Source organism: Carlito syrichta, unplaced genomic scaffold, assembly GCF_000164805.1.
Source record: "Carlito syrichta isolate Samal-C Ts95f unplaced genomic scaffold, Tarsius_syrichta-2.0.1 Scaffold296499, whole genome shotgun sequence".
Taxonomy (NCBI): domain Eukaryota; kingdom Metazoa; phylum Chordata; class Mammalia; order Primates; family Tarsiidae; genus Carlito; species Carlito syrichta.
The window spans coordinates 618,241-641,590 of record NW_007240595.1 but is presented as its reverse complement, the minus strand read 5'-3'; the positions used below and the strand labels follow the sequence as shown (position 1 = coordinate 641,590).

The 23,350-nt window shown below is 48.4% G+C and overlaps 2 protein-coding genes across 5 annotated transcripts; one reads left to right on the top strand and one right to left on the bottom strand.

The window, feature by feature from the left end:
• The first annotated feature begins 598 nt into the window (after positions 1 to 598).
• On the top strand, positions 599 to 9,528 carry AKIP1 (A-kinase interacting protein 1). Of its 4 annotated transcripts, XM_008054565.2 has the most exons (6): positions 599 to 637; positions 829 to 1,056; positions 1,803 to 1,883; positions 4,706 to 4,810; positions 7,069 to 7,149; positions 9,105 to 9,528. In XM_008054565.2, the coding sequence occupies exons 2-6, from the start codon at positions 835 to 837 to the stop codon at positions 9,243 to 9,245; spliced, it is 630 nt and encodes a 209-aa protein (XP_008052756.1). In that variant the 5' UTR covers positions 599 to 637; positions 829 to 834; the 3' UTR covers positions 9,246 to 9,528. The 4 variants fall into 4 exon arrangements, with proteins under 4 accessions (XP_008052756.1, XP_008052757.1, XP_008052758.1 ...); XM_008054566.2 differs by lacking the exon at positions 1,803 to 1,883 and having other exon boundaries at positions 608 to 637; XM_008054567.1 differs by lacking the exons at positions 599 to 637; positions 7,069 to 7,149 and having other exon boundaries at positions 835 to 1,056.
• Positions 9,529 to 10,946: 1,418 nt separating this feature from the next.
• On the bottom strand, positions 10,947 to 22,176 carry CUNH11orf16 (chromosome unknown C11orf16 homolog). The gene is made up of 6 exons (XM_021710651.1): positions 22,095 to 22,176; positions 21,257 to 21,441; positions 19,505 to 19,661; positions 15,854 to 16,091; positions 14,576 to 15,220; positions 10,947 to 11,164 (listed from the first exon to the last, which is right to left on the bottom strand). The coding sequence occupies exons 2-6, from the start codon at positions 21,421 to 21,423 to the stop codon at positions 10,947 to 10,949; spliced, it is 1,425 nt and encodes a 474-aa protein (XP_021566326.1). The 5' UTR covers positions 21,424 to 21,441; positions 22,095 to 22,176.
• Between the last annotated feature and the right edge of the window lie 1,174 nt (positions 22,177 to 23,350).

The window sequence follows — 23,350 nt, the reverse complement described above, 5'->3', positions numbered from 1 at the left end:
GCCCAGACTGGAGTGCAGTGGCCGCTCCCGGCCACCGCAGCCTCGACCTGCTGGGCTCCGGCGATCCTTCCGCCAAAGCCTTCCAAGTAGCTGGAACCACAGGCGCGCGCTACCACGCCCGGCTGATTTTTTGATTTATTGTAGAGATGAGGTCTTGCTGCCCAGGCGGGTCTTGAACCCGCGGGCTCAGGTAATCCACTCACCTCAGCCTCCCAAAGGCGCGGGATTACAGGCTGAGCCACCGAGCCCGGCACGCCCCATAATCTTTTAGCCCAACGGTAGACCAGCTGATTTTACACCAGGTTCATCAAACTCAGGCGGCATAGAAGACCTCTAAGGCCAGGTCTCTGCCCCGGGGCTCCTCGGACAGCGCAGACATGTGCCCTTGGTGGCGCGTCCGACCCCGGCCCCCAGCGCCCGGTCCCCCAAACCCTCCGCACTCAGCACCCGGCCAGACAACCAGCGCGGCGACTGCGCACCGAACACAGAGGGCGTGTCCTGCACAGGCGCGGGCCCCGCGGCCCCGCCTCTCCCCGCCCTCCTCTAAGAGCCCGTGCGCCGGCGCCCGGGGCTCCAGGCCCCCCCCCCGCCCCCGTTGGGAGTGCGCTGGGCGCATGCGTCTTGAGAAGCGGGCCGGGTGAGGGGTTCCCCACTGAGGGCGGGGGGAGGAAGAGATGGAAGGGTCGGGCGGGCTAGGCCTCGCCCGGCGCCCGCCGAAGTGCGCGTTGGGGGTAGTCTGGGAGCGGTGGTCTCCGGGGAGGTCGAGGCCGGGGCTCCCACCCGCGGCCCCGCTGACTCGCCGGCGCTCGTTTGTGTGTGCCCGCCCAGGGAGACATGGAGACCTGTTTGGCGGCCGCGGCGCTGAACGGGGTGGACCGGCGTTCCCTGCAGCGCTCGGCTAGGCTGGGGCGGGAAGTGCTGGAGCGCGCCAGGAGGAGGGCGGTGGACTGGCACTCGCTGGAGCGTCCCAGAGGCAGCCTGGGGGTCCTTTCCCGGGAGGTGCCCTGCCAAGAAAGACGGCCGGCCGCCGGCCCCCAGCGCCTCCTTCCGGGAGAGGTGAGGCCCGGGGCTGAGGGACCGGCCCCGGCGTGCGCTCCGCGGGGCCTGTTGAGACCCAGGGGCGCGCCACGCAGAAGTGCTTGGGGATCCTGCCCCTGGCGGGAGCCGGAAAGGATCAAGACAGTGAATGGAAAGGGACTTTGAAAGCGCTTTACCCCTGACAGATTCTCGTTGGGTAGCTGTAGTGTTCGGCCCTGGTCGGTTACTTTTTTTAAAAAAAAGTAGTGGCTCCCGCCCATAATCCCAGCACTTTAGGAGGCCGAGGTGAGAGGCTCGCCTGAGCCCACGAGTACGAGACCAGCCTGGGCAACTTGGCGAGACCTCACTTATACCATAAATCAAAAATTTGCCGGGCATGGTGGCGCGTGCCAGTAGCTCCAGCTACTTGGAAGACTGAGGCGGAAGGATCGCCGGAGCCCAGCAGGTCGAGGCTGCAGTGGCCGTGAGCGTGCCGCTGCACTCCAGCCTGGGCATCAGAGTGAGACTCCAACAACAACAACAAAAAATCTTACATGTTACCATCTGATACTAGAGGAAAGCCAGCAAACCCATCTTTTAGGTCCTGGATAAATTGTATGCCTGTTATATAAATGCAGAGTTGGAATTCTTCCCAGTAGCATCCCCCTTTCTGACTTAAACTTGCCTTTCCAAAGGTAGACACGGATTCTGTGTTCCAAAATCCCTCCATTCTCCAGTAGGGAATCCTAGATTTCTCACCTGTGACTTGCCATTTATTCAAATAGAGAGAAGAGAGACACCCAACCCTTAGCGCTTCCTTCAGAACAATGGCTGAATTCATGGACTATGCCTCAAGTCAGTGTGGGGTAAGTTTGTGTGAACTAAAGCTGTGCCCCTATCACCCGCTGATGTGTGACAATGTGGATCTTTCTGGAATTTAGGGAGAATCTGGAGACTACCTGTTTTCCCTGCCCAGACTTCATGGGCAGATTATAATCAGTAAAGGACTTAAAACAGGTGGTAAATCCAAGTTAGAATTCACCCAACAAACATTTACTGAATGCCTAACTCTGTAATTGTTTTTGGGGATACAGCAGTGAATAAACCAGAAGATATTTCTTGCCTTCAAGAAATATTTTTTTATTTTTTTAACTTTGAACTAAACTAAAATTAAAAACAAATCTTAACCAGGCACGGTAGCTGATGCCTGTCTTCGCAGCACCTTGAGAGGCCAAGGTGAAAGGATTGCCTGAGCTGAGAGGTTCGAGATCAGCCTGGGCAACTTGGCAAGACCTCATCTCTACAATAAATAAAAAGAAATTAACCAGACATGGTGGTGTGCACCTGTTGTTCTAGCTACTTGGAAGGCTGAAGTGGAAGGATCGCCTGAGTCCAGCAGTTTGAGACTGCAGTGGCCGTGAGCGTGCCATCATTGTATTCCAGCCTGGGTAACAGAGTAAGACTCCAACTCAAAAAAACAAACCAAAAAACCCCAAATCTTTAGGATCACTCTAAACAAACTGAGCCTCTCTGATTTCAAGATGTACTGAAACAAAATCTCTACATTAGTTCTTGACTTCTAATGTTTGTGTAAGTCCCTGGTAAGGTAGTTTTTAAGTATGTCCCAGTAGGTCCATATTAGTGCTTGGCAACAAAGATGGTTCTGTGGAACAAATGCAGCTCCCTGGTAGGGGTAATGTGGGTTAGTGGCAGGAGTAGCTTTCCAGGAATCACACCCATGTTCAGCCACTTACTGGCTATAATGCCTTAGGCCATTGAGTCTCTCAGTCTTACCCAAGGCATGTCACCAGAAGAATGAGAAGCTGGGGAACGGACTTCAGAACACAAGGCTAATGATGCATTTTAGCTTTCCCATCATTAAATTAAGATTTCTAACCTGGTACAGTGGCTCACATCAGTAATCCCAACACTTTCAGAGACCAAGGTGGGAGGTTAACTTGAGGCCAGAAGTTCGAGACCAGCCTGGTCAACATAGTAAAACATCATCTCTAAAAATATTTTTAAAAATTAGCTGGGTATGGTGGCACCTGCCTGTAGTCCCAGCTACTCAGGAGGCTGAGGTGCAAGGATTGCTTGAGCCCAGGGGTTCAAGGCTGCAGTGAGCTATTATCACTCCACTGCACTCCAGTCTTGGTAACAGAATGAGACCCCATCTCTTTAAAAAAAAAAAAACGATTTCTGAAGTTCTTTCCAGCCTTTACAGTCTGTTTCTTTGACTTCCACTGAAAGAACACCAGTACATTATCAGCATGAGGGATTTAAGTGAGGTTTTTTTTGTTTTTTGTTTTTAGTACCATTCATTGAAATGGGTGAATAAAGGTTTTTAAGTCTTCTTAAACTCACACTTAGGTCATCTTTCAGTACTTAGGGAATGTTGAAGGCAGGCCAACCAACATTCAAGGAAATTACCTACATGGAAGGGGCTCTCTGTGTTCTAGGAATTACTAGGGACTCTGGCCTCTTCCTGCCTTAACATTTTGTGAGTCTTATATGGTTGTAAGGATGCTGGTCTATAAAGGAGAAAGAAGAGAATACCTTGTTTCTGTCCTGTTTTTCAATTTCGTATTTTAAGATTTCAAAAAAACTCTTATCTTTCTACATCTTTTATAAAAATTTCTATGACTTCAAGAATAGGATTCCAACCAGTAAAATATGGGTTCAGAGAATATGTTTATGTTCTTATTTGTACTAAGTCGTTTTAGAAAAATCAATAACTTCAGTTCTACTGTAAAATGATTAACTCAAACACTTGGTTCATGGTTCAGTAAAAGGAATAATATTTGTCTTTGGTTTGAGGTTTAGCAAATTGCTGTTCTTCATTTTGGTTTTCAGTTCATGCTTCAGTTCAAGTCTCCATTAAGGAATGGAGCCTGAGACCCCCTGCCTTTCTAGAGACAGAATTAAAAATAGCGTTCTGGGTTTGCCTCCACAATTTGAAGTAGCCCCTAAAATATATCATTAGGTCTGTGTCCTGAAGTATTTCCTCAGCTTCTCATTCTTCTGGTCACATGTTTTTTAGAGACTGTCCCTACACTATGTTCAAAACAAGCAGGCTTGTGATGCCTTCATCATTAGTCATAATCAAGGGCAAGTCTAAAGTTCAATTTCAAGGGAAGGAAGATGTAACTTTTCTGATCCTCTGGATTATTCCTCTTAAATTAGAGACCTCTCTCTCCCCTCCCCACATGGGAAACATGGGGAGTAGGGCTGCATAGCTCTTGGGTTTATGTTTCATTTCCTGCTGTATTTCTAAATCTTAAGGAAATGCATCCTTCTCCTCCCCTGTCCTTGTCTGATACTTAGACAATAAACATGGAACTATTCATCCAAGTTTGTCAGGGGAGGAAATAAAAGGATATTTGACATTGTGGCAGAGATGTGAAAATTGTTTAACCTGGCAGAAGGCATGGTTCTGCCCACCCTTAGTTGGCCAGAGTTCTTGCCCTTCAGAAGCAGCAGATGGCAGCAGAGTTATGCCAAATGTGTCTGCAGCCACTTTAAACGGGCTGAGGCTTGTGTTATATGACTTCAGAAGCCTGACAAGAGGGAGGTAATTTACCTTTGTTCTCTTGCCTCCCTCCTTAACCATACTTTGCCCAAGTACCAGAGGATTTTATGAAAACTGAAAAAACTATGTTACCCTACATCTTTCACATTTCTTCTCTAGAGATATTATTCTTCTGTGCCAGAGGCAGGAGGGGCAGCCCACGTCTATCGTTATCACAGAGGGAAGTCGAAGCTGCACATATGCACAGGCATGGGGAATGGTCAGGTATGTATCTTCAGCTGTCCTTGTTGTGCCCTTGGCCTACTAATATGTGATACCCTGTAGTTGGGAGCCCCTGCTAGACTTAGTATCATTGGATGCCTGTGTGACTTGGCTTTCCAGTGCCCGACAGAAATATGCAAAATAGCAGCCTTAGAGAATTTACAGCAATGAACATGAAATAGGAGTTTGTCCAAAATGTAAGATTGACGCCACTGTATGATCTTTAGATAAATCTGCAATCCTGGGCCATGGGATTCTTGGGGGGGAAAACGAATCTCAAGGCTTAAAGAAAAGAACTTCTAAGCTGGGCATGGCGGTACATGCCTATAACCCTAGCTCCTCGGGAGGCTGACGTGGGAGAATCACTTGAGGCCAGGAGTTCAGGACTGCAGTGAGCCATGATGGCATCTATGATCAGCTACTGTACTCCAGCCTGGTCAACATAGCAAGACCTTGTCTCTATTTAAAGAAAGAAAGAAGCTGGACATGGTGGCTTATGCCTGTAATTCTAGTACTTGGGAGGCAGAGGTGAGAGGATTGCTTGAGCCCACTGGGTTGAGACCAGCCTGGGCAACTTGGTGAGACCTTGTTCTACAGTAAATAAAAAAAATTAGCAAGGCATGGTGGTCTGTTTCTATAGTTTCAGCTACCTGGAAGGTTGAGGCAGAAGGATCGCCTGAGCCTAGCAGGTCGATGCTGTGGTAGCTGTGAGCATGCCACTGCACTCCAACCTGGGTGACATTGAGACTCTGACTCAAAAATAAAAATAATAAAATAAAGAGAGAAGGAAAGAGAGAAAGAGAGGAGGTGGGCAGACGGAGGGAGGAGGAAAGGGAGGGAAAATAAAAGAAAGAGCTTTAAATATTCTCTTCTACATGTAGGGATAGAAAAAGATTTTTAATAATTATATTTTCTACTATAAGGTTAAATGATAACTATCATGTCTTTGGTAATTTTTTAAAAGGAAGTACAAGCCAGGTGCAGTGGCTCATGCCTGTAATCCCGGCACTTTGAGAGGTGGAGGCAAGAGGATTGCATGAGCTCACAGGTTTGAGACCAGCCTGGGCAACATGGCGAGACCTCATCTCTATAATAAATAAAAAAAAAATTAACCAGGTGTGGTGGCACATGCCTGTGGTTCCAGCTGCTTAGAAGGCCGAGGCAGAAGGATCACCTGAGCCCAGCAAGTTGAGGCTGCAGTGGCCATGAGCGTGCCACTGCACTCCAACCTGTGCACCAGAGTGAAACTCTGACCCACAAAATAAAAAATAAAAATAAATAAAAAGGAAGTGTAAGTGGGAAGGGTCTCTCAACAAAATACTTTTCTACAAACTTACCTGTCTTTTTACCACCTGTTATTCTGGGGAAGCCAAATGAATTTAGGAGGCGGTGGTGGTGGTTTTGAGGAAAGTAGGTTTTGTTTTGGTTTGGGGTTTTTTTTGGTGTTTAAAAACTATCCTAGTTGTACTCAAAGGGAGTAAACTTAAGCCCAGAGTCTAATCCTCAAATTGGATTCCTGACTTCTCTGGCCTGTGGCGCATCTTGGGGTGTTAGAGGGAAGGAATTTAGGAAAGAGTTGGAGAGTGGGCACAGAGATATAAGCAAGGGCTGGTCACACCTGGATGCCCCTCTGGCATGCCTTCCCCAGCCTGGGATGTAAGGAGTGGTGCCGGAGCCTGAGTCCTGAGCCCCCTTTTCTGACTTAGCTTGAGCTCTCTTGCCCTAAGTGTGTCTAACACTAAGGGGTTATGTGTAGGGAAGAGTCATTCCTTTCTCTCCCTATTAAAGGTAAGTTTCTTCTAAGAGAAATTGGCTTATCAGTCAGCCTGTACCCCTCCTGTACCCCCCTCCTATAGAAGCACAGGAGAGAATTATATTTTCTGAAAGCCTAGTGTCAGTCACTTTTGCACTTTAAATCTTCCCTGTAATCCAGGAGCCTTGTCCTGTGTTACAGACTAAGAAACCAAGGCTTGGAGAATTTAGTCTCTCCAACTCTTAGTAAATAGTAGAGAGAAGACTTAAAGTCAGGTGCATCTGACTCCAAACTATCCTCCATGTAAGGATAAAAAGTAATCATGGTAAACGTCTGACTAAAAATGCCTCACAGAATTTACTTGAAAAGAGCTTTAGTAACTTAGGTGACAATTTAGAAAAAGCTGACAGAACAATTATTAGTTCCTAATATGATAGAATAAAAATTCTCTTTACAATCTAGAAGTCAAAGCTTGGGCACAAATCAGTGTTTCTACTTGTCTCTTCAGAGAAAAGACAGAGAAAAGACATCCCTTTGTACTGAAGACGTCCCTCAGATGTCAGAGCCTGCCCCAGAGACCTCCCAACTTGTGAGTACAGACTGCTGGTATCTGACCTTCACCACCATAGCAGCTCCATGAACCAGTTGACCTGGATACTTAGGGCTATTTGTGCTGGATCTGAAGTATTTTTAAGTTTGGATGTTCTCACACTTAAGGAGGGTGCATACGATTTTGGTTCACTGTAAAAAAAATTATGTTTTCTTGGTATCCTTCCTTCACTTGAAGCTTCAGGGATCCTTGTTGTGCCTGAACTCATAGTTGTGGTTGGAAAGAATGTGAAGTATTCACATCTCAGTTCCTACAGCTCAGCTGGGCTGGCACTGGGTCCTGCTGGAATTCCACCATCTGTTCAAGCAGCAGGAGGGGCCTGATCCTTCTGCTTACAAAGTGAAAACCGTTGCTGAAATTCAGAAACATATACAGTTGGTGAGATCAGCTTCCAAAACACTTGAAGGCATTTATTCCTCTGTAAAAGGCAAATGTGTCTCCATAAAAACATAATAATGAGTGTTTCATTTTTAGGATAAAGTATTCAGTAGTTCATGAAGCCAGGAAATCTTTTTAGAACTTGGAACAGCTAGAATTCTGAGGAAAGGAACTTTAGCATGTTGCTGCAATAAATTTCTTTGTTTGTATACAGTTTGCTACTAATCAGTATTTTGAATATACTCGACTTACTAGCAACTAAGAATAATCTGCTTGTAATACAAATGTAAGTTGTAAAGACTTAGATCCCTCCACACTTGCTGCTTTTTGGTAAGGCTGGTGTTTCAGTGTTGAGGCCACAGGTGTCAACCTTACCTCAGGGTTTTCTTGTATGCAGACAAATGAAGCGTCTTTGACTTTCTGCAATTCGGATACAACCATATTTTCTAAAAACTATTTTTGTTTACTTACACAGTTGATAACCGATAAATAGTTGTGACATTGTATACATTCACATCAGTTAAATGATAATTTGACCTCCAATTCTACGTAACTGGACAGGCATGAAAGATATAACGTAAAGCAACTTTGGAAAAAACTGGCTTCAAATCCATCTGCAAGGCAGGGGGTAGTTTCATAAAAGTGTAAATATTATCATTTATTCCTCCTAGTGGAATTTGCTGGCCAGTAGTTTGGTTTCCCCTGTGTGTGGTGGTGGAAATGACAGCTTCTGCCTGTGGCTCCTTCCAAGCGTAGAATAAGCATGGCATGTCTTCCCAGCTGTCACTTTGGTTCTTAATTACAGACTCTTTTCTGGCTTGTGACTTTTCCCTTTAGCCATTTGAACTGAGACCCTGCCTCTGCCTACACACCTGCCGTGACCCACTTCCTGGCCATGAGTGAACTGTACCCTCGGAGGATGGTTTGTGCTCAGTTCAGCACTAAATAAAAATCTTTCCATTGATTTCAGCTTCCAGGGTTTTGCACTATAGGTGACCCAGGCCTCTGAGGGAGGGCCTCCGAGCTGACTTGCTGCTTCAGTAACAAAATGGAATACACTCATCATTCTTGACTTCAGGAGAAAAACGCTTCATCTTCCTGATAATGAATTTAGCTAATCACAGTTTAAAAGAATGGTTCTCGTTATTCCAAGGGCCCTTGCCATTACTGCTAATCCGTGCTTACAAGTGCCATTGTCTATTTTGGGGCCCCAAAACAATGGCTACCTCTCCCTCTGACAAATTCTTATTCAAACTAGAGTGTTATTTTTATAATCCTTCATGTTCCTGTGACACTTCAACATTTACAAAGTGTTTTTACATGCTTATTTGCAAGGTATGTATTATCACAGTTTTAGAAATGAGGAAAGGCTGAGAGTTACCAAAACGACAGTGCTATATTGTGACCAAGCTGAGCCTTAAGAGCAGGGTCTCTGTCTCCCACATTGGTGCTTCATCCCATCACACCTTTGGCACACAGAGGTGGCCTGGTGGAGATGCCAGGATGTCACTGGGATATAAAATCTCTAAACAGCTAACATCCTCTTTTCCTTCCAGCCCGAGACCATCTTTAAGGACCTCTACATAGAAGTATATCCAGGGACCTATTCTGTCACTGTGGGCTCAAATAACTTAACAAAGACTCATGTGGTAGCAGTTGATTCTGGACAGAGTGTGGACTTGGTCTTCCCTGTGTGATGTTGACCATCACTGTCATCACATCACCTTTTTTAAGTAGCAAGAAGAATAAAACCACTGTATGATTCTCTTAATACTTTTACATTAATGCTGCTTTCAGTGCTTGTGTCAGCCTCTCTGGGAACTGGAGTCTATCTCTTTCAGTGCCTACTTTAACTTGAGAGTGAAGAAGTCCCCCATCCTCATTTGCCCGGAAGTAATAATTTTAATGTTGCTGGTTTTTTACTGCTTGCTTTCCAAGTAAAGGTTAATAATGGTAATAAAGGGAGAGATTTGAAAACAAGGAGAATTCATTTTTATTGGTATTAGGTGAAACAAAATGTTGTTTATGCTCATCTGTAGGCTTTATGAAAACATGGCAGAAAGGCTGTGGGCACATTTGCCGAAAGCAGGCTGACCACAGCTATATGTAGCTTCTGTGAAAAGCCATCCCAAAGCAGTCTCACCAGAGCCCTGGTGGGGAGCCCCAGGGCAGGACTGCCATACCCCTGTGCCCCCCAAGACAGACTCCTTTCTGCTGCTCATCTGCAGGGAAGTCTTAATGGGGTGAAGATGCTGCTGCTTTGGCTCCCACCTGTGACCTGTGCTCCCCTCCTTCCATTGAACAAGCCCTTGTCAGCCACTCTTTGTAACTCCTCATGTGTTTACTGTCATAACTCCTTAGCTTCCTAGAAGAGAAAAAAAATGCAGAGTCTTATGCTGACTATAATTTTAGAGCTCTAAAGTCACTGATGGTAAACAGTCATTGATGTAATCCAAATTTCATGAAGCTATCACAACAGGATTATTGCATCTCCCAGTTTAATTGCCTGGTCATTTATCTCATTTTGAATATAAGAAGTCTTTCCTCAGGAAACGTGCCAGTGTTGTATATAAGGCAGCACCCCCAAAAAACCAGGATTATTTTTGGAGGGTGGGGTCAGTGTACCAACTGGCATTGTTGTGAAAGGCTGTGTTCAGCTTCAGTGAATTTTTTGGAGATTTTTCCCAACATTTTTGCCCATTTCATGATGAGTGATTTATGAGTGCACCTGCCCACACCATGCAGAGCATTCAGCAGTTTTGGACCAAAAAAGGCATGACCCTCATGCCCCACCCTCCTTATTCCCCGAGCAACTTTTTTTTTTTGTTTCTCCAATGAAAAAAGTCCTCAAAGGGAAATGTTTTGCCAATGTGGACGAGGTAAAACAAAAAAGTCAGAAGCACTAAAAGGCATCAAAATTAATGAGTTCAAAAACTGTCTTGAGCCGTGGAAAAAGCATCTTGATAGGTATATTGCATCAAATGGAGAGTACTTTGAAGGTGACTGAAGTTTAAACATGTAAGAATAAATACAGAATTTTTTATAAATAATTCAGGGGTTTTTTTTGTCCCCTTGTATGATGAAAATGAAGTCTAAAGCAGAGCTATATTACTATTCCTAGTGAGGACTACCATCTTCAGAGGGCCTAGTAAGGCAGACCCAAACCCAACACCGTGGGACAAAGGGTCTTACACAGAGATCCTCACACCTGTGAGGGCCTGTGATGACTCACTGGTGCTGTCAGCCTTCTGAAGTTATCTACAAAATAATGGGTATTTGCATTTTTCTGGGAAAGGGAGCCATGGGTTTACTGTTCTCAAAGGGAATGTGGCCCCAAAAGGCCTAAGTACCATGTAGGGAATCCTTAAGAAGCTTCTTCCTGGCCGTTCTGCGTTTACCTAGATCCTTAGGGCTTTTAGGCTGAGGGGAATTCTTGTTCCTTTGATGTGTTGCAATGCCCTGACTTGTTTTCTGTGTTCAGCTGACTCTGGCAGGGTCTGTGGCAGCTTCATGCTGATTACTTCCAGGACCAGCTCCTTGGGAGTTCCCATTGCTACAGTTTGTACTCTCTCCTGTTTGTTGTCCTTCTCTTTCCAGATGTTGCCACATCTTGTTCCTAAGCCCTAAAGTCAATTATGTATGTTGCATATGCCACCATTTTGATGGAGAACTAATCTTGATGACAAGTAAAATTATTTCAAAGATCACTGAATCTATCTGTAAGCCCCTAAGATTTTTTTTCTATTTTTAAAGAGAAATAGCCAGGCGAGGTGGCTCATGCCTGTAATACCAGCACTTTCGGAAGCAGAGGCAAGAGGAGAGGACTGCCTTGAGTCCAGGGGTTTGAGATCAGCCTGGGCAATTTGGCAAGACCTCGTCTCTACAGTAAATCAAAAAATTAACCAAGCGTGATGACGTGCACCTGTGGTTCCAGCTACTTGGAATGCAAGGCAGAAGTGTCACCTGAGCCCAGCAGTCAAGGCTGCAGTGTCTGTGAGCATGCCACTGCACTCCAGCCTGGGCGACAGAGTGAGACTCCAACTCAAAAAAATAATAAATAAGTAAGTTTATTAATAATTTCTGGACGTATGCTTTTGGGAAAGATCTGATACCCAGGTTTGGAGTTGAGAAGTTATGTTTCTCAAACAGCCAGTAGCAGAAGCAAAGGTAATCAAATGCCACCAGTTGAATGCAGCCTTGACTTCCTGGATTCAGACAATCCTTCCACCTCAGTCTCCTGGGTAGCTGGGACTGCAGGTGTACACCACCACGCCTGGCTAATCTTTTAGTTTTTTTGTATAGATGGTCTAGCTACGTTGTCTAGTCTGGTCCTGAACTCCTGGGCTCAAACAATCCTCCCACTTTGGCCTCCCAAAGTGCTGGGATTACAGGCATGAGCCTCCACACTTTGCCTGATCAGTGTTTTCAGTGGTAACACTGATCACAAAGGAGATAAGCTGATGGAAAAATATGTTTTAAGATATCAAGCCAGGCACAGTGTGTACTTATCGTCCTAGTTACTCAGTAGGCTAAGGTGGCAGGATCTCTTGAGCCTCGGAGTTCAAGGACAGCCTGGGTAACATAGCAAGACCTCAATCCCTTTTTTAAAAATGGAGGCAAAACAAAAATAATGGGAACTGTGACTTCCTGGGGAAATAGAACAATCTAAAAAGGAAGGAGTACTATGATGGAGGTCTTGGTATGTTGCTCAGGCTGCCCTCAAACTCCTGGCCTCAAAGGATCCTCCTGCCTTGACTTCCCAGAGCACTAGGATTACAGGCATGAGCCACTGTACTCTGCCAACTTTTAAAGTTTCTTTTAAAACCACAGATTAAATCCTGTATCAGTCATAAGAGAGGAACGCACCGTGACTACTGGCAGTCCACAGTCTGGGTTCCTAGGACTGTTAGGGTCAAACAGTCACCTCTCACTGCCTGTAACTGCATGGAACAAAATGTGTGGAGGGCAGAGGAGCCCATACAAGGACTAAGGAAGAGGCAGAGCTCAAGCCTGACTGTCAAGCATCAATACTAGACAGAACTGATATAAAGTACTATGTGATCAGGCACTGGCTAAATATGCAGCATATTCAGGAGAGGCAAAGCTGCACATTTCCTTGAAAGGATTCGAAATCTGGAGGGGAGGAAAGCAAAACTCTGGTGTTGGCCATGGCTTCCAGCCCTGCCCCCCACATGGCTTTAGCTTCATCCTCACTACCTCGCAGTGGGCGGTTCCTCACCTGACAAGGCTGGGGATGGCCCCTCTCTCCACACCCACCTTGGCAGCTCCAACTCAGAACAACAACAAAAAAAAAAAAAAAAAAACTGCAGCGGACTCGTGCCCATCCACACCCATCCCAAAGCCCAGGGGCTTTAAGGAGTCACCCAAGAGAGTTTCTACTGTAGAAACAATCAACTTGACTGGGCTCTGTGGCTTGGTCTGTAATCCACTTTAGGGGGCCGAAGCGCGTGGATTGCCTAAGCCCACAGGTTCAAGACCAGCCTGGGCAACTTGACCTTGTCTCTACAATAAACAACAACAACAAAAATTAGCTTGACGTGGTAGTGCGTGTGCCTGTAGTTCCGGCTACTTGGAAAGTGGAGGTGGAGGGATCGCCAGAGCCCAGCAGGTCAGCGCTGGGGTGGCTGTGAGTGTGCTACTGTACTCCAGCCTGGGCAACAGAGTGAGACTCTGACAAAAAAAAAAAAAAGAAAGAAAGAAGGAAGGAAGGAAGGAAAGAAAGAAACTTTCTGGAACTGAAAACAAAGTCTTTACAAACTCTAGGGCAAGATAGAAATCCTCATGAGCTGAGCAGTCCTGGTGGTGTAGCTGCCACAGAAACTGGACATTGGCTTCAAACAGGGACCCACAGTGGGTCTTAGTGTGGGCATTGCCTGAAGACCCCTAAGCCTTAGCGGTGGCGTTCCTTCAACCTCAGTGTCCCTGCTGCAGACACTCCTTCCCTGAAGGTTTGATCAGTGACCCCAGGGTCCCAGAATCTTATCCAGGCCACCTCACATAGCTCTGCTGACTGACTCAGGATTCTGCTCTCTCTGAGCCCTGCTGGGAATTTAGCTAGGATGGGTGTGAGGTGGATCAGCTGTAGGTTTGCATTCCCCAGACCTACCAGGGCATGGCATATGGTTCTCAGCTCAAGGTAGAGCAGTGTGGGGTGGCTGCAGACTGCCAGCATCAGCTGAACATGCCCCCGTGCCATGAAGGATGCACACAGCACCACCCAGTGCCCTGGGTCTTATCATGCCAGCTTGCCAAGGGGCCTATCTGGAGGGTGGGGCCCAATGACCAATGTTTATGGACCAATCTCTGCACTTCTCCAGGCATTCACCCTAATCAATACCTGGAGGAATTTTAACTGTTCATCTAGAGAAAAATCAAGGCCCCCAAGAAAAAAGGAATGTGTATGTGCAAAAACGGACAATGGCAGTGCCCTGTCGGTAGAGACTCATGGAGAAAAAAATGGCAGGTCTTGGCTGGGTGTGGTGGCTCACAACTATAATCCCAGCACTTTGGGAGGCCAAGGTGAGGGGATTGCCTGAGCCCATGGGTTCAAGACCAGCCTGGGCAACTTGGTGAGACCTTGTCTCTACAATAAATCAAAAAATTAGCCAGGCGTGGTGGCACGTGCTTGTAGCTCCAGCTACTGGGAAGGTTGAGGCAGAAGGATTGCCGGAGCCCAGCAGGTTAACGTGAGCGTGCCACTGCACTCCAGCCTGGGTGACAGAATGAGACTCCAACTCAAGAAAAGAAAAAAAGCAGGTCTTAAATGGGGATGCAAACCTTAGCACAAAGATTAACGCTTCTTTCCTCTCTCATTGGGCCTTGCAGCTGAAATGGAAACTCCCATTTTTCTCTTATCACAGGCACCCATCAGCATGGGCACATTCCCAAGTATTACTCCTGACCCCACTGAGTGGATGTGTGCCTTGGATTCCCACAAGACACGTGAAGGGAAGGGAACAGGACCTCAGCCCCTGCCTTGGAAGACAACCCCACATCCTTGGTATACCTGGCATCCCTGGTTGCGGCTCAGGTCCATTTGTCCTCCAGTACCTCCACACAGGCTGGTGGAGGCCACGCTGCCTTGCAGACTCCTCAAGAACGAGGGGGTCTGTGTTGACTGCGCTGTTCACCATCGGTCTCTGGGGAGAGCCCATCTCCAGACCCTTCTCCAAATCTTCAGAAGATGAAGAGGAGGAAGAGGAAACAGCCGTGGGGGCATGCTTTGCTACTTCCTTCTCTCTAGGACCCTCTAGGGGCAAAAGCTGTGCTGTGGGCTCCAGCTTCAATTCTGGATGTTCTCTGACTGTGCCCTCTGAGGTACTGGCTAGAGGCCACCAGGAGGGGCCAGCCAAGGGGCAGCCACAGAGGTAGCTCTGGCACAGCAGCTGGCAGCAGGTACAGGGGTAGCAGGGAGGGCACAGGAATGGAGTGCCCAGAGGAAGTCCATTGGTGAGGCATCCAGGGACCGAGCCCGGCAGAAAGCAGCAAGGAGCCCAGAGGAGGGGCCTGGGGTGTTCCCTGGCCGAAGGCTTGTACAACCTCTCCACAGCCTTCTTCCAGATGGCGGGGGGCACCCACCAGACCCCACCTAGAGGCACTTTAGCTGTTTTGCCATTCCAGAAGTGAATGGTGATTTCTTCTTCCTTTGATGCTACGTAACAGAAAAGGACAGCATTTTGTCATAATCACCTCTTCTTAATCATGAGATGAGGGATCTATCCCCAAAGGCAGAGCCTTAGCCTAGCCCTTCCGCCCCATCTGCCTGGCTCTTCACACCCTCCTCTTCCTGGAAAGCCTGCTAGGAACATCCCTTGCCTGTGCGACATTTATTGCCCCCTCCCGGTGAACTTGCATGAGCCTCTCTGCCTCCTGGCCTACAAGATGACCTGGAAGGGCCCATTTTTCATGTCTAAACCAAAATGCATCCTCAGTGAAAGCCTCCTTCTACTATTCTCTGAATTACAATGGTCCTGATTGGCCCTGCAGAAGAGTCCCTGGAGGACTTAGTGAGAGGAGAATTGTGAATGGCTAACCCATGGTTTAGCTAACCCACACAGTTTTAGGCCATTTTCCCTGATAACAACAACAAAAAAGTTATAACCAGAAATATATGATTTGCATATCTGTTGCTGCCTCAGAATTAAACAGCAGGCAAGGGAGGCAGTAAGGATTCATAATACCTCTGAACCCCCTAAGCTGTAGAGGCACCCTTTGCTGCCTCCTTCAGCCTGGTCACCAGCCTGGCTTCTTCTGGGGACTGGTGGGTCTGATCAGCTTCCCTTACCTCTCTGGCGGTTGCCTCTTGTGTTCGAGCCCAGGAGAACAGTGCCAGGGCCATACCGCTGTTGGTCTGGCTCCCAGGGCGCCAGCACCTTGTCCCCGGGTTGCAGTGAATATTCTACAGATGTTGAATGCTGAATGACATCTTCTTCTAAGACTATGCACTGCTGCTGGACCGGCAGCTTTGGGCCTGTGACAAAAGGGGCTTCAAATTCCACAAGCAGAACCCCCTGTCTCTCCAGCTGTGGGGAAGAACACAGAATAAGATCTGGCAGCCACAAGTACAAATGGAAAGCCAGGCACCATAGCTCATGCCTGTAATCCCACACTTTGGGAGGCAGAGGCGAGAGGATTGCCTGAGCCCAGGGGTTCGAGACCGTCCTGGCAACATGGTGAGACCTTGTCTCTACAAAAAAAGAAAGAAAGAAAGAAAGTACAAGCTGGAGCGCCCAGGATCCCTATGATGCTCCCAAAGCAAGCCCAGGGTCTTCCTCACAGTGACAGCCATCTAGAGAAGGGACAGGGACAGGAGCTGCTCAGAGCCAGGCCCAGCCAAGATAGGCGGGTTGTATGTAGCACAGAAGCACTTCCCTCTATTCCTCGCCACAGGCGCCTCTCACTGATCACTTTTGGCCTTTCCCTTTCCATTCTCTTGTGCTTTTCTTTCCTCCTACCAAATCTTTGACCTGCAATTCCCAGGAGTGACCTGCGTCCTCTCTGGATCTTGCCCTGATACACTCCCCTCTCCCAACACCCCTTATTCCTGTGACCAGGACAAACCAGCGTGGTTTATTCTTCATCTTTGAGGCCCCCATGGACAACCCTAGAGCAGCCCTCAGCCCTGCCCTTCCCATAAATGAGGAAAGGTTGGCCGGGCTCAGTGGCTCAGCCTGTAATCCCAGCACTTTGGGAGGCTGAGGCGAGTGGATTGCCTGAGCCTGCAGGTTCGAGACCAGCCCGGGCAACTTGGCGAGCCCTCGTCTCTACAATACACTAAAAATAATTAGTTGGGTGTGATAGCACGCGCCTGTTCTGGCTACGTGGAAGACTGAGGTGGAAGAACCGCTGGAGCCCAGCAGGTCGACACTGGGGTGGCCATGAGTGTACCACTGCTCTCCAGACTGGGCGATGGCGTGAGGCTCCAACTCAAAAGACTCGCCTGGGCAACTTGGCGAGACCTCATCTCTACAATTAAAAAAAAAAAAATTAGCTGGGTGTGGTAGTGCGCGCCTGTGGAAGGTTCGCCAGAGCCCAGCAGGCGAGGCTGTGGTGTCTGGAAGCGGCCACTGCACTCCAGTCTGGGCGACAGAGTGAAACTCAACTCAAAAAGAAAAAAAAAATTGAGGAAAGGTTTAGCTAAGCAAATAGTACAAGAGAGGACAGGAGAGGTCTTAAACCAATTCAAAGTATGAGCTGTTTCCAGTATTCAGCATGGTGTGGAAGATAAATAAAGTCTAGTTACAAATTATTTTTATCAAATCACTAGGCAGCCTATATTTGAGCAAACTCTGCTGACATTTAATTTTGAATTCACATATTAGTTACTTGAACATGACAAAGTGACTTTTGGTTGGAAATTCTAAAATTCATATTTTCTGTGAGTTCACACTAGTCTCCCCTCTACAGATCCACATTCACAAAGTCTGACTCTGAACAGAAAGGGGTAGCCACTGAAGTCAAGCCTAGGCCTGGCCCTAGCCTGCTGGGAATATGCCTCTGAATATCAGCACAAGGGCCGGAAGGGCAAATTCACATTTTGTCCCACTTTCCCTTAGGCTGGTACCCATAATTCAACACTGGATTTTCCCAAACAGAGTACCTTTTTCAGGATCTTGCTCAGTTGCCCAGAAAGGAGTGCAGTGGTGTGATCATAACTCATTGCAACTGTGAACTCCTAACCTTAAATTCTCCTGCCTCAGCTTCCCAAAGTAACTGGGACTACAGATGCGTGTCACCATGCCCAGCTTTTTTTTTTTTTTTTTTTTTTTGAGTTGGAGTCTCACTCTGTCACCCAGACTAGAGTGCAGTGGCGGCTCCCGGCCACCACAGCCTCGACCTGCTGGGCTCCGGCGATCCTTCCGCCTCAGCCTTCTGAGTAGCCGGAATTACAGGCGTGCGCTACCACGCCCGGCTAATTTATTTTATTTTATTTTATTGTAGAGATGAGGTCTTGCCTGCCCAGGCAGGTCTCGAACCCATGGGCTCAGGCAATCCACTCACCTCAGCCTCCCAAAGGCGTAGGATTACAGGCTGAGCCACCGAGCCCAGCTTTTTTTTTTTTTTAAGTAGAGACAGGGTCTCTATGTTCCCCAGGCTGGTCTCAAACTCCTGGCCTTGAGCAATCCTCTTTCCTCAGCCTCCCAAAGTGCTAGGATAACAGACATGAGCCATTGCATCAGCCTGAACAAAGGACTTTTTTTATTTTTATTTTTTGAGTTGGAGTCTCTGTCGCCCAGGCTGGAGTGCAGTGGCATACTCACAGCCACCCCAGCATTGACCTGCTGAGCTCCGGCGATCCTTCCACCTCAGCCTTCCATGTAGCTGGAACTACAGGCACGAGCTACCATGCTCTGCTAATTTTTTTATTTTATTGTAGAAACGAGGTCCCGCCAAAGTGTCCGGGCTGGTCTCAAATCCACAGGTTTAGGCAATCCACTCGCCCCAGCCTCCCAAAGTGCTGGGATTACAGGCTGAGCCACCGAACCCGGCCAACAAAGGACTTTTAATGGAAATTTTCTTCTCTGTTATGGGTTGAATTGTGTCCCCCTTTCCTCCCTACAAAGCTCATATGTTGAAGTCCCAGCCCCCAGTATCTCAGAACGTGACCTTATTTGGGAATAGGGTCATTGCAGATATAATTAACTAAGAGGTCATACTGAATATGGCAGGTCCCTAATCCAGTAGGACTGCTGTCCTTACAAAAGGGGGATATTTGGACAGACACACTCAGGGAGAAAGCCATGTGAAGTTGAAGGCAGCGATCGGGGTGATGCTTCTTTTTTTTTGAGTTGGAGTCTCACTCTGTCGCCCAGACTGGAGTGCAGTGGCCGTTCCCAGCCACTGCAGCCTCGACCTGCTGGGCTCCGGCAATCCTTCCGCCTCAGCCTTCCAAGTAGCTGTAACTACAGGCGCGCACTACCACGCCCGGCTAATTTTTTGATTTATTGTAGAGATGAGGTCTCACCAAGTTGCCCAGGCGGGTCTCGAACCCGCGGGTTCAGGCAATCCACTCACCCCAGCCTCCCAAAGTGTTGGGATTACAGGCTGAGCCACCGAGCCCGGCTAGGGTGATGCTTCTATATGCCAAGGAACACCAGAGATTTCCAGGAAACCACCAGAAGCTGGGAGAGGGGCATGGAACAGATTCTTCCTCACAACCCTCAGAAGGAACCAGCCCTCCTGACATCCAGCCTCCAGAACAGTGAGACCATATGTTTCTGTTGTTTAAGCCGCCCAGTTTGTGGCACTTTGTTACGAAGTCCTAACAAACGAGTGCACTCACTGGTATTACACATTCGTTTCCACGGCATAGCCATGGAAGCTCTGTGCTTAGCCAGTTAACCACACTGTGGGACACACACAGCTAAGGCATACCAGGTGTGACAGGGCCACCTGGAGGAGCTTGTCAGGGGGATGCTGAGGGGCAGGGACTTGCCTCTGGAGCAGCCTTTATCTGAGCCCGGTAATAAAAGCCATCTGGTCCCCTTCTTGCCAGGACTCTGGTGTCAGCAGCATCTCCAACTCTTCCTAGCCAGCCAGGCCTCTGCCAGGCTGGATCAGCAATGAGGAGACATGGGTGCTGAGAGGCATACCTGGAAAAGAGCCAAGGGAGAGCCAAGGTGGAGAGTAGCAAACCCTAAAAACACCAAGAAACATGTTTCACAGCTCTGAGGTGTACCACGGCCTTCAGGATATGTGGAATAGAAATTCACATGGAAGGTAGCAATTTATTGGCTTCGGGTCGGATAAACTTTTGGGAGAGGCAGAAAGAGGACAGCGAAGGGAACCGTTGTTTGCTAGTTGGGAATTGTTGCAAGGTGACTCAAATGTAATTAACCTTGATACAGTTAACTATAGTTAACTAATGTTTTTTCTGAGACTAGACAATAGACAGGAAAAGTGTATCAGGAAGGTAAATCCCAAGGTGGTATATGGGACTCCAGGAGGAGGCTTGGAGGCTGGAATGGTCACACCAGAGGAGCCAAATTGTAAGGCCACTTGTTGCTATGGGATCAGAAGGGATGAGGAAGTATTTGAGCAGGGACAGTTAAGGGAGCTGACAAGGGGCCCTGGGGCAGATAAAGGAGAAGCTGGTTCTGGAAAATGTGGGCGGGGCTGGCTGGCCGAGGGGAGGGGAGTTGTTGAGTCAGAGTTTGAGTTTTTGAAGTAGCCAGTTTACTTTATGGGCAGGGCTAAATGCAGAGATGCTACACTTGATCTCAGCCAAAAGGCTGAGAAGCGATAAACGCAAAAAAGCTTAACTCTGGCCCTGGACCGGATGGTCCACTTAGGTAAATAAAGAAAGCCATTAAAGTCAATTCAAGCTGGTGTATCCCTAGCCTAAGACTGAATTGAATAGCATGGATGTGAGTCTCTGGAACTTACACAGTTCATATGTGTGTTGGGCTGAGATTCCTTTGCCCTCAATTTTTTTTTTTTTTTTTTTTTTTTTTAGTTGGGATCTCACTCTGTCACCCAGGCTGGAGTGCAGTGGCTACCGCAGCCTTGACCTGTTGGGCTCAGGCAATCCTCCAACCTTCCAAGTAGCTGGAACTACAGATGTGCACCACCACATCCAGCTAATTTCTTTAAATTTATTGTAGAGGTGAGGTCTTGCCAAATTGCCCAGGCTAGGCTTGAACCCCTGGGCTCAGGCATTTCTTTCACCTGGGCCTCCAAAGTGCCGGGATTACAGGCATGAGCCACCGCACCCAGCTCCTTTGCCTTCCTGTATCCACACTTTAGACAGCTGACTGGGACACTATTCAGGAAAATCCCGAACAAGGAGAGATACTTAGGGAACCTGAGGAGGAACCTGGAGATCCCACCTGTTATTGGTTGCAGAAATGCTAATCTCTTATATGGTGCTGGAGGAAGTCTCACAGTTGATGGTCAATGAGCTAGAAACTTGGTAACTGGGCACCCCTGCCTTCCTTCTCTCACTCAGCCAACTGTGACATCTGCAACACTGCTACGAGGTGGGACAAAAACCAGGCCAACCCCAGAGGTCACCAGGAGCACAGTTTAGGTGGAGTTAATGTACCCCATACAAATCACAGGTCGAAGTATAAAGAACCCTTTCAGCCTTCCCAGGAAGCAAGTTCTCTCCCTCACGGCACACCAACCGTTGAACCAAGAAAAAAAAGGGCACAGCACTTCGCTTCCCCCAGAGGACAGAGACAGGTACCTCGTGAGGGGGTTGTGCCTGGTGAGCCAGGGCGCTTGGAGGCCAAAGGGGCAGGCGAAGGAGAGGTCCCAGCATGGAACAGCACGGTCCCAGCCAAGGGTCTGAAGGCTTGTGGCCACACTGCAGTATTTGGGCAAAGGCATCCTGGGCCCGGTGGAAGATTCCATGGCCTTCACAGGAACCACCTGAGAACAAGCACCACCATTACCTAAGCTGTCACCCACAGCCAGCAGAAGGTACCTGGGTTGGGTGAGGCTGGAAGTTAGGGGCCTCTCAGACGGCTGTACCCAAGCCTGGCCCCATTTATTCCCAGAGAGGCTTGGGAGTTTCCTCTTTGGTCCACCTGCCTCAGGGACCTCAGCTCTGGGCATAGGAAGGGGTTGAAAGGGCCAGAACTGTGATTTTTAGAGCAACCCAGCCTCATATCTTCTCATAGCCTACAGGCTGGGGGCTCTCTCAGCCCATGTGCTCAGTTCCCGCGGCCTGGAAAGCACCTGGGAGAGGAAGTCACTCAATGTATGTTAGTGTTTCCCTCCTTCCTCCTCCCCAGTGGCAGGGACTCCTCAGGGCAAGAGCATCCTTCCCTTTACAAATACCCTGATGACAAATGGATGCCCAACACAAACCACAACCTCCCCTCCTAACCCAGTCACCTACAGGACTAATTCTGGCCCCTGGTGAGCTGAGATCTCAGGGCTGTCACTTCCATGGGCCTGTTCGGAGGTGACAGCTGCCACCCAGGGCCCAAGATCAAACTCCACAGCCCCAGCCCACCAGAGCCCTGTTGGGGGCCATCCCCCCTGCCCGAGTCCACAGTTCTGACCCCAAAAGGACTTACCCACAGCCCCAAATTCCTGGCCTCCACCTGACTCTCTGGCTCTGTCTGACAGTTGGGGCTCAGGGCCTCAGCCCAACTGACTCCTGGTTGCCAAGCAGGTTGCCGTGGATGCGAGCCAGGACGCTGTGCTGGGTGTGCACTGAGCATGTGCAGAGTGACGGGAGGCATGGGGGCGAGGGACAGGGAAGGGGATATTCTCCATCTTTTTATTCGAAAAGAGGGGGAGGAGAGGGGGAGGAAAAATGCCACTGTAGCCTTACTTCTCCTAAGCTCAGGCTGTCCCACTGCCAGAGAGTCTGTGATGGTGGGTAGCCCTCACGGATCCCAGGGGAAGTCTGTGAGGGAGGGAGCGGACCCCTATGGAGGCTCAAGGCTGGTGGCATGCCTCCACCTTATACAGACACGAGGCTGGAGTGTGGAGAGCCACTGACTGGTCCAGGGACTCCAAGACAGAATTTGTCCATCATTGAAAACAAAATAACCATGTCTGTGTGTGACAGGACTCTACTGAAGCAGAGGTGTTATGGCCACTTGGAGGAAGGAGTGGATGCTGGTGACCAAAGGGACAGAAGTCCAGATTCCACTCTTACTGGAACATCCCCGGGAGGAGGCTAACAGGGGCATTTGACAGTCACTGAGCACTGGTTATGCACCTGGCACTGTGTGCAGGGAGAATGCGGAAAAGATCAGCCGGCATGTTTGTGGGTGTCTCCCCGCGTCCATTGCCCCATCCACCCAGCTCTGTTTCGGTGTGCAGATCCATGTGGACAGAGAGGCCAAGGCACGGCTCCAGGGTGGAATGTATGTGTCAGGCATCCCACTCTGTGCCCAGGCCGCAGGGTTGGCACATCCCCCATGCCCTCCAATCAGAATGAATCTTGAGACTTTTGTTAAGAATCCTGGGACTTGGCCTTTCTCCTTCTTTCTATGCACAAACAAGAACGCATGCTGTTCTGACAGCCTTCTGGGGATACTGACGCTATTCCCAGAGAACATCAGAGCAGACAGACCTCAAGAAGATAGGTTCTTTTATTTTTTGAGACAGGGTCTTGCTCTGTCACCCAGGCTGGAGTGCAGTGGTGTGATCATAGCTTACTACAGCTTTGTACTCCTGGGCTCAAGTGATCCTCCCACCTCAGCATCCTGAGTAGCTGGGACTACAGGTGTGAGCCACCAAGCCGGACTGAAAATAGGTTATTGGTGGCAGTGTTGAGTCCTGCCTAAAGGCAGCCCTACTGCTATATGCTTCAGTTGGT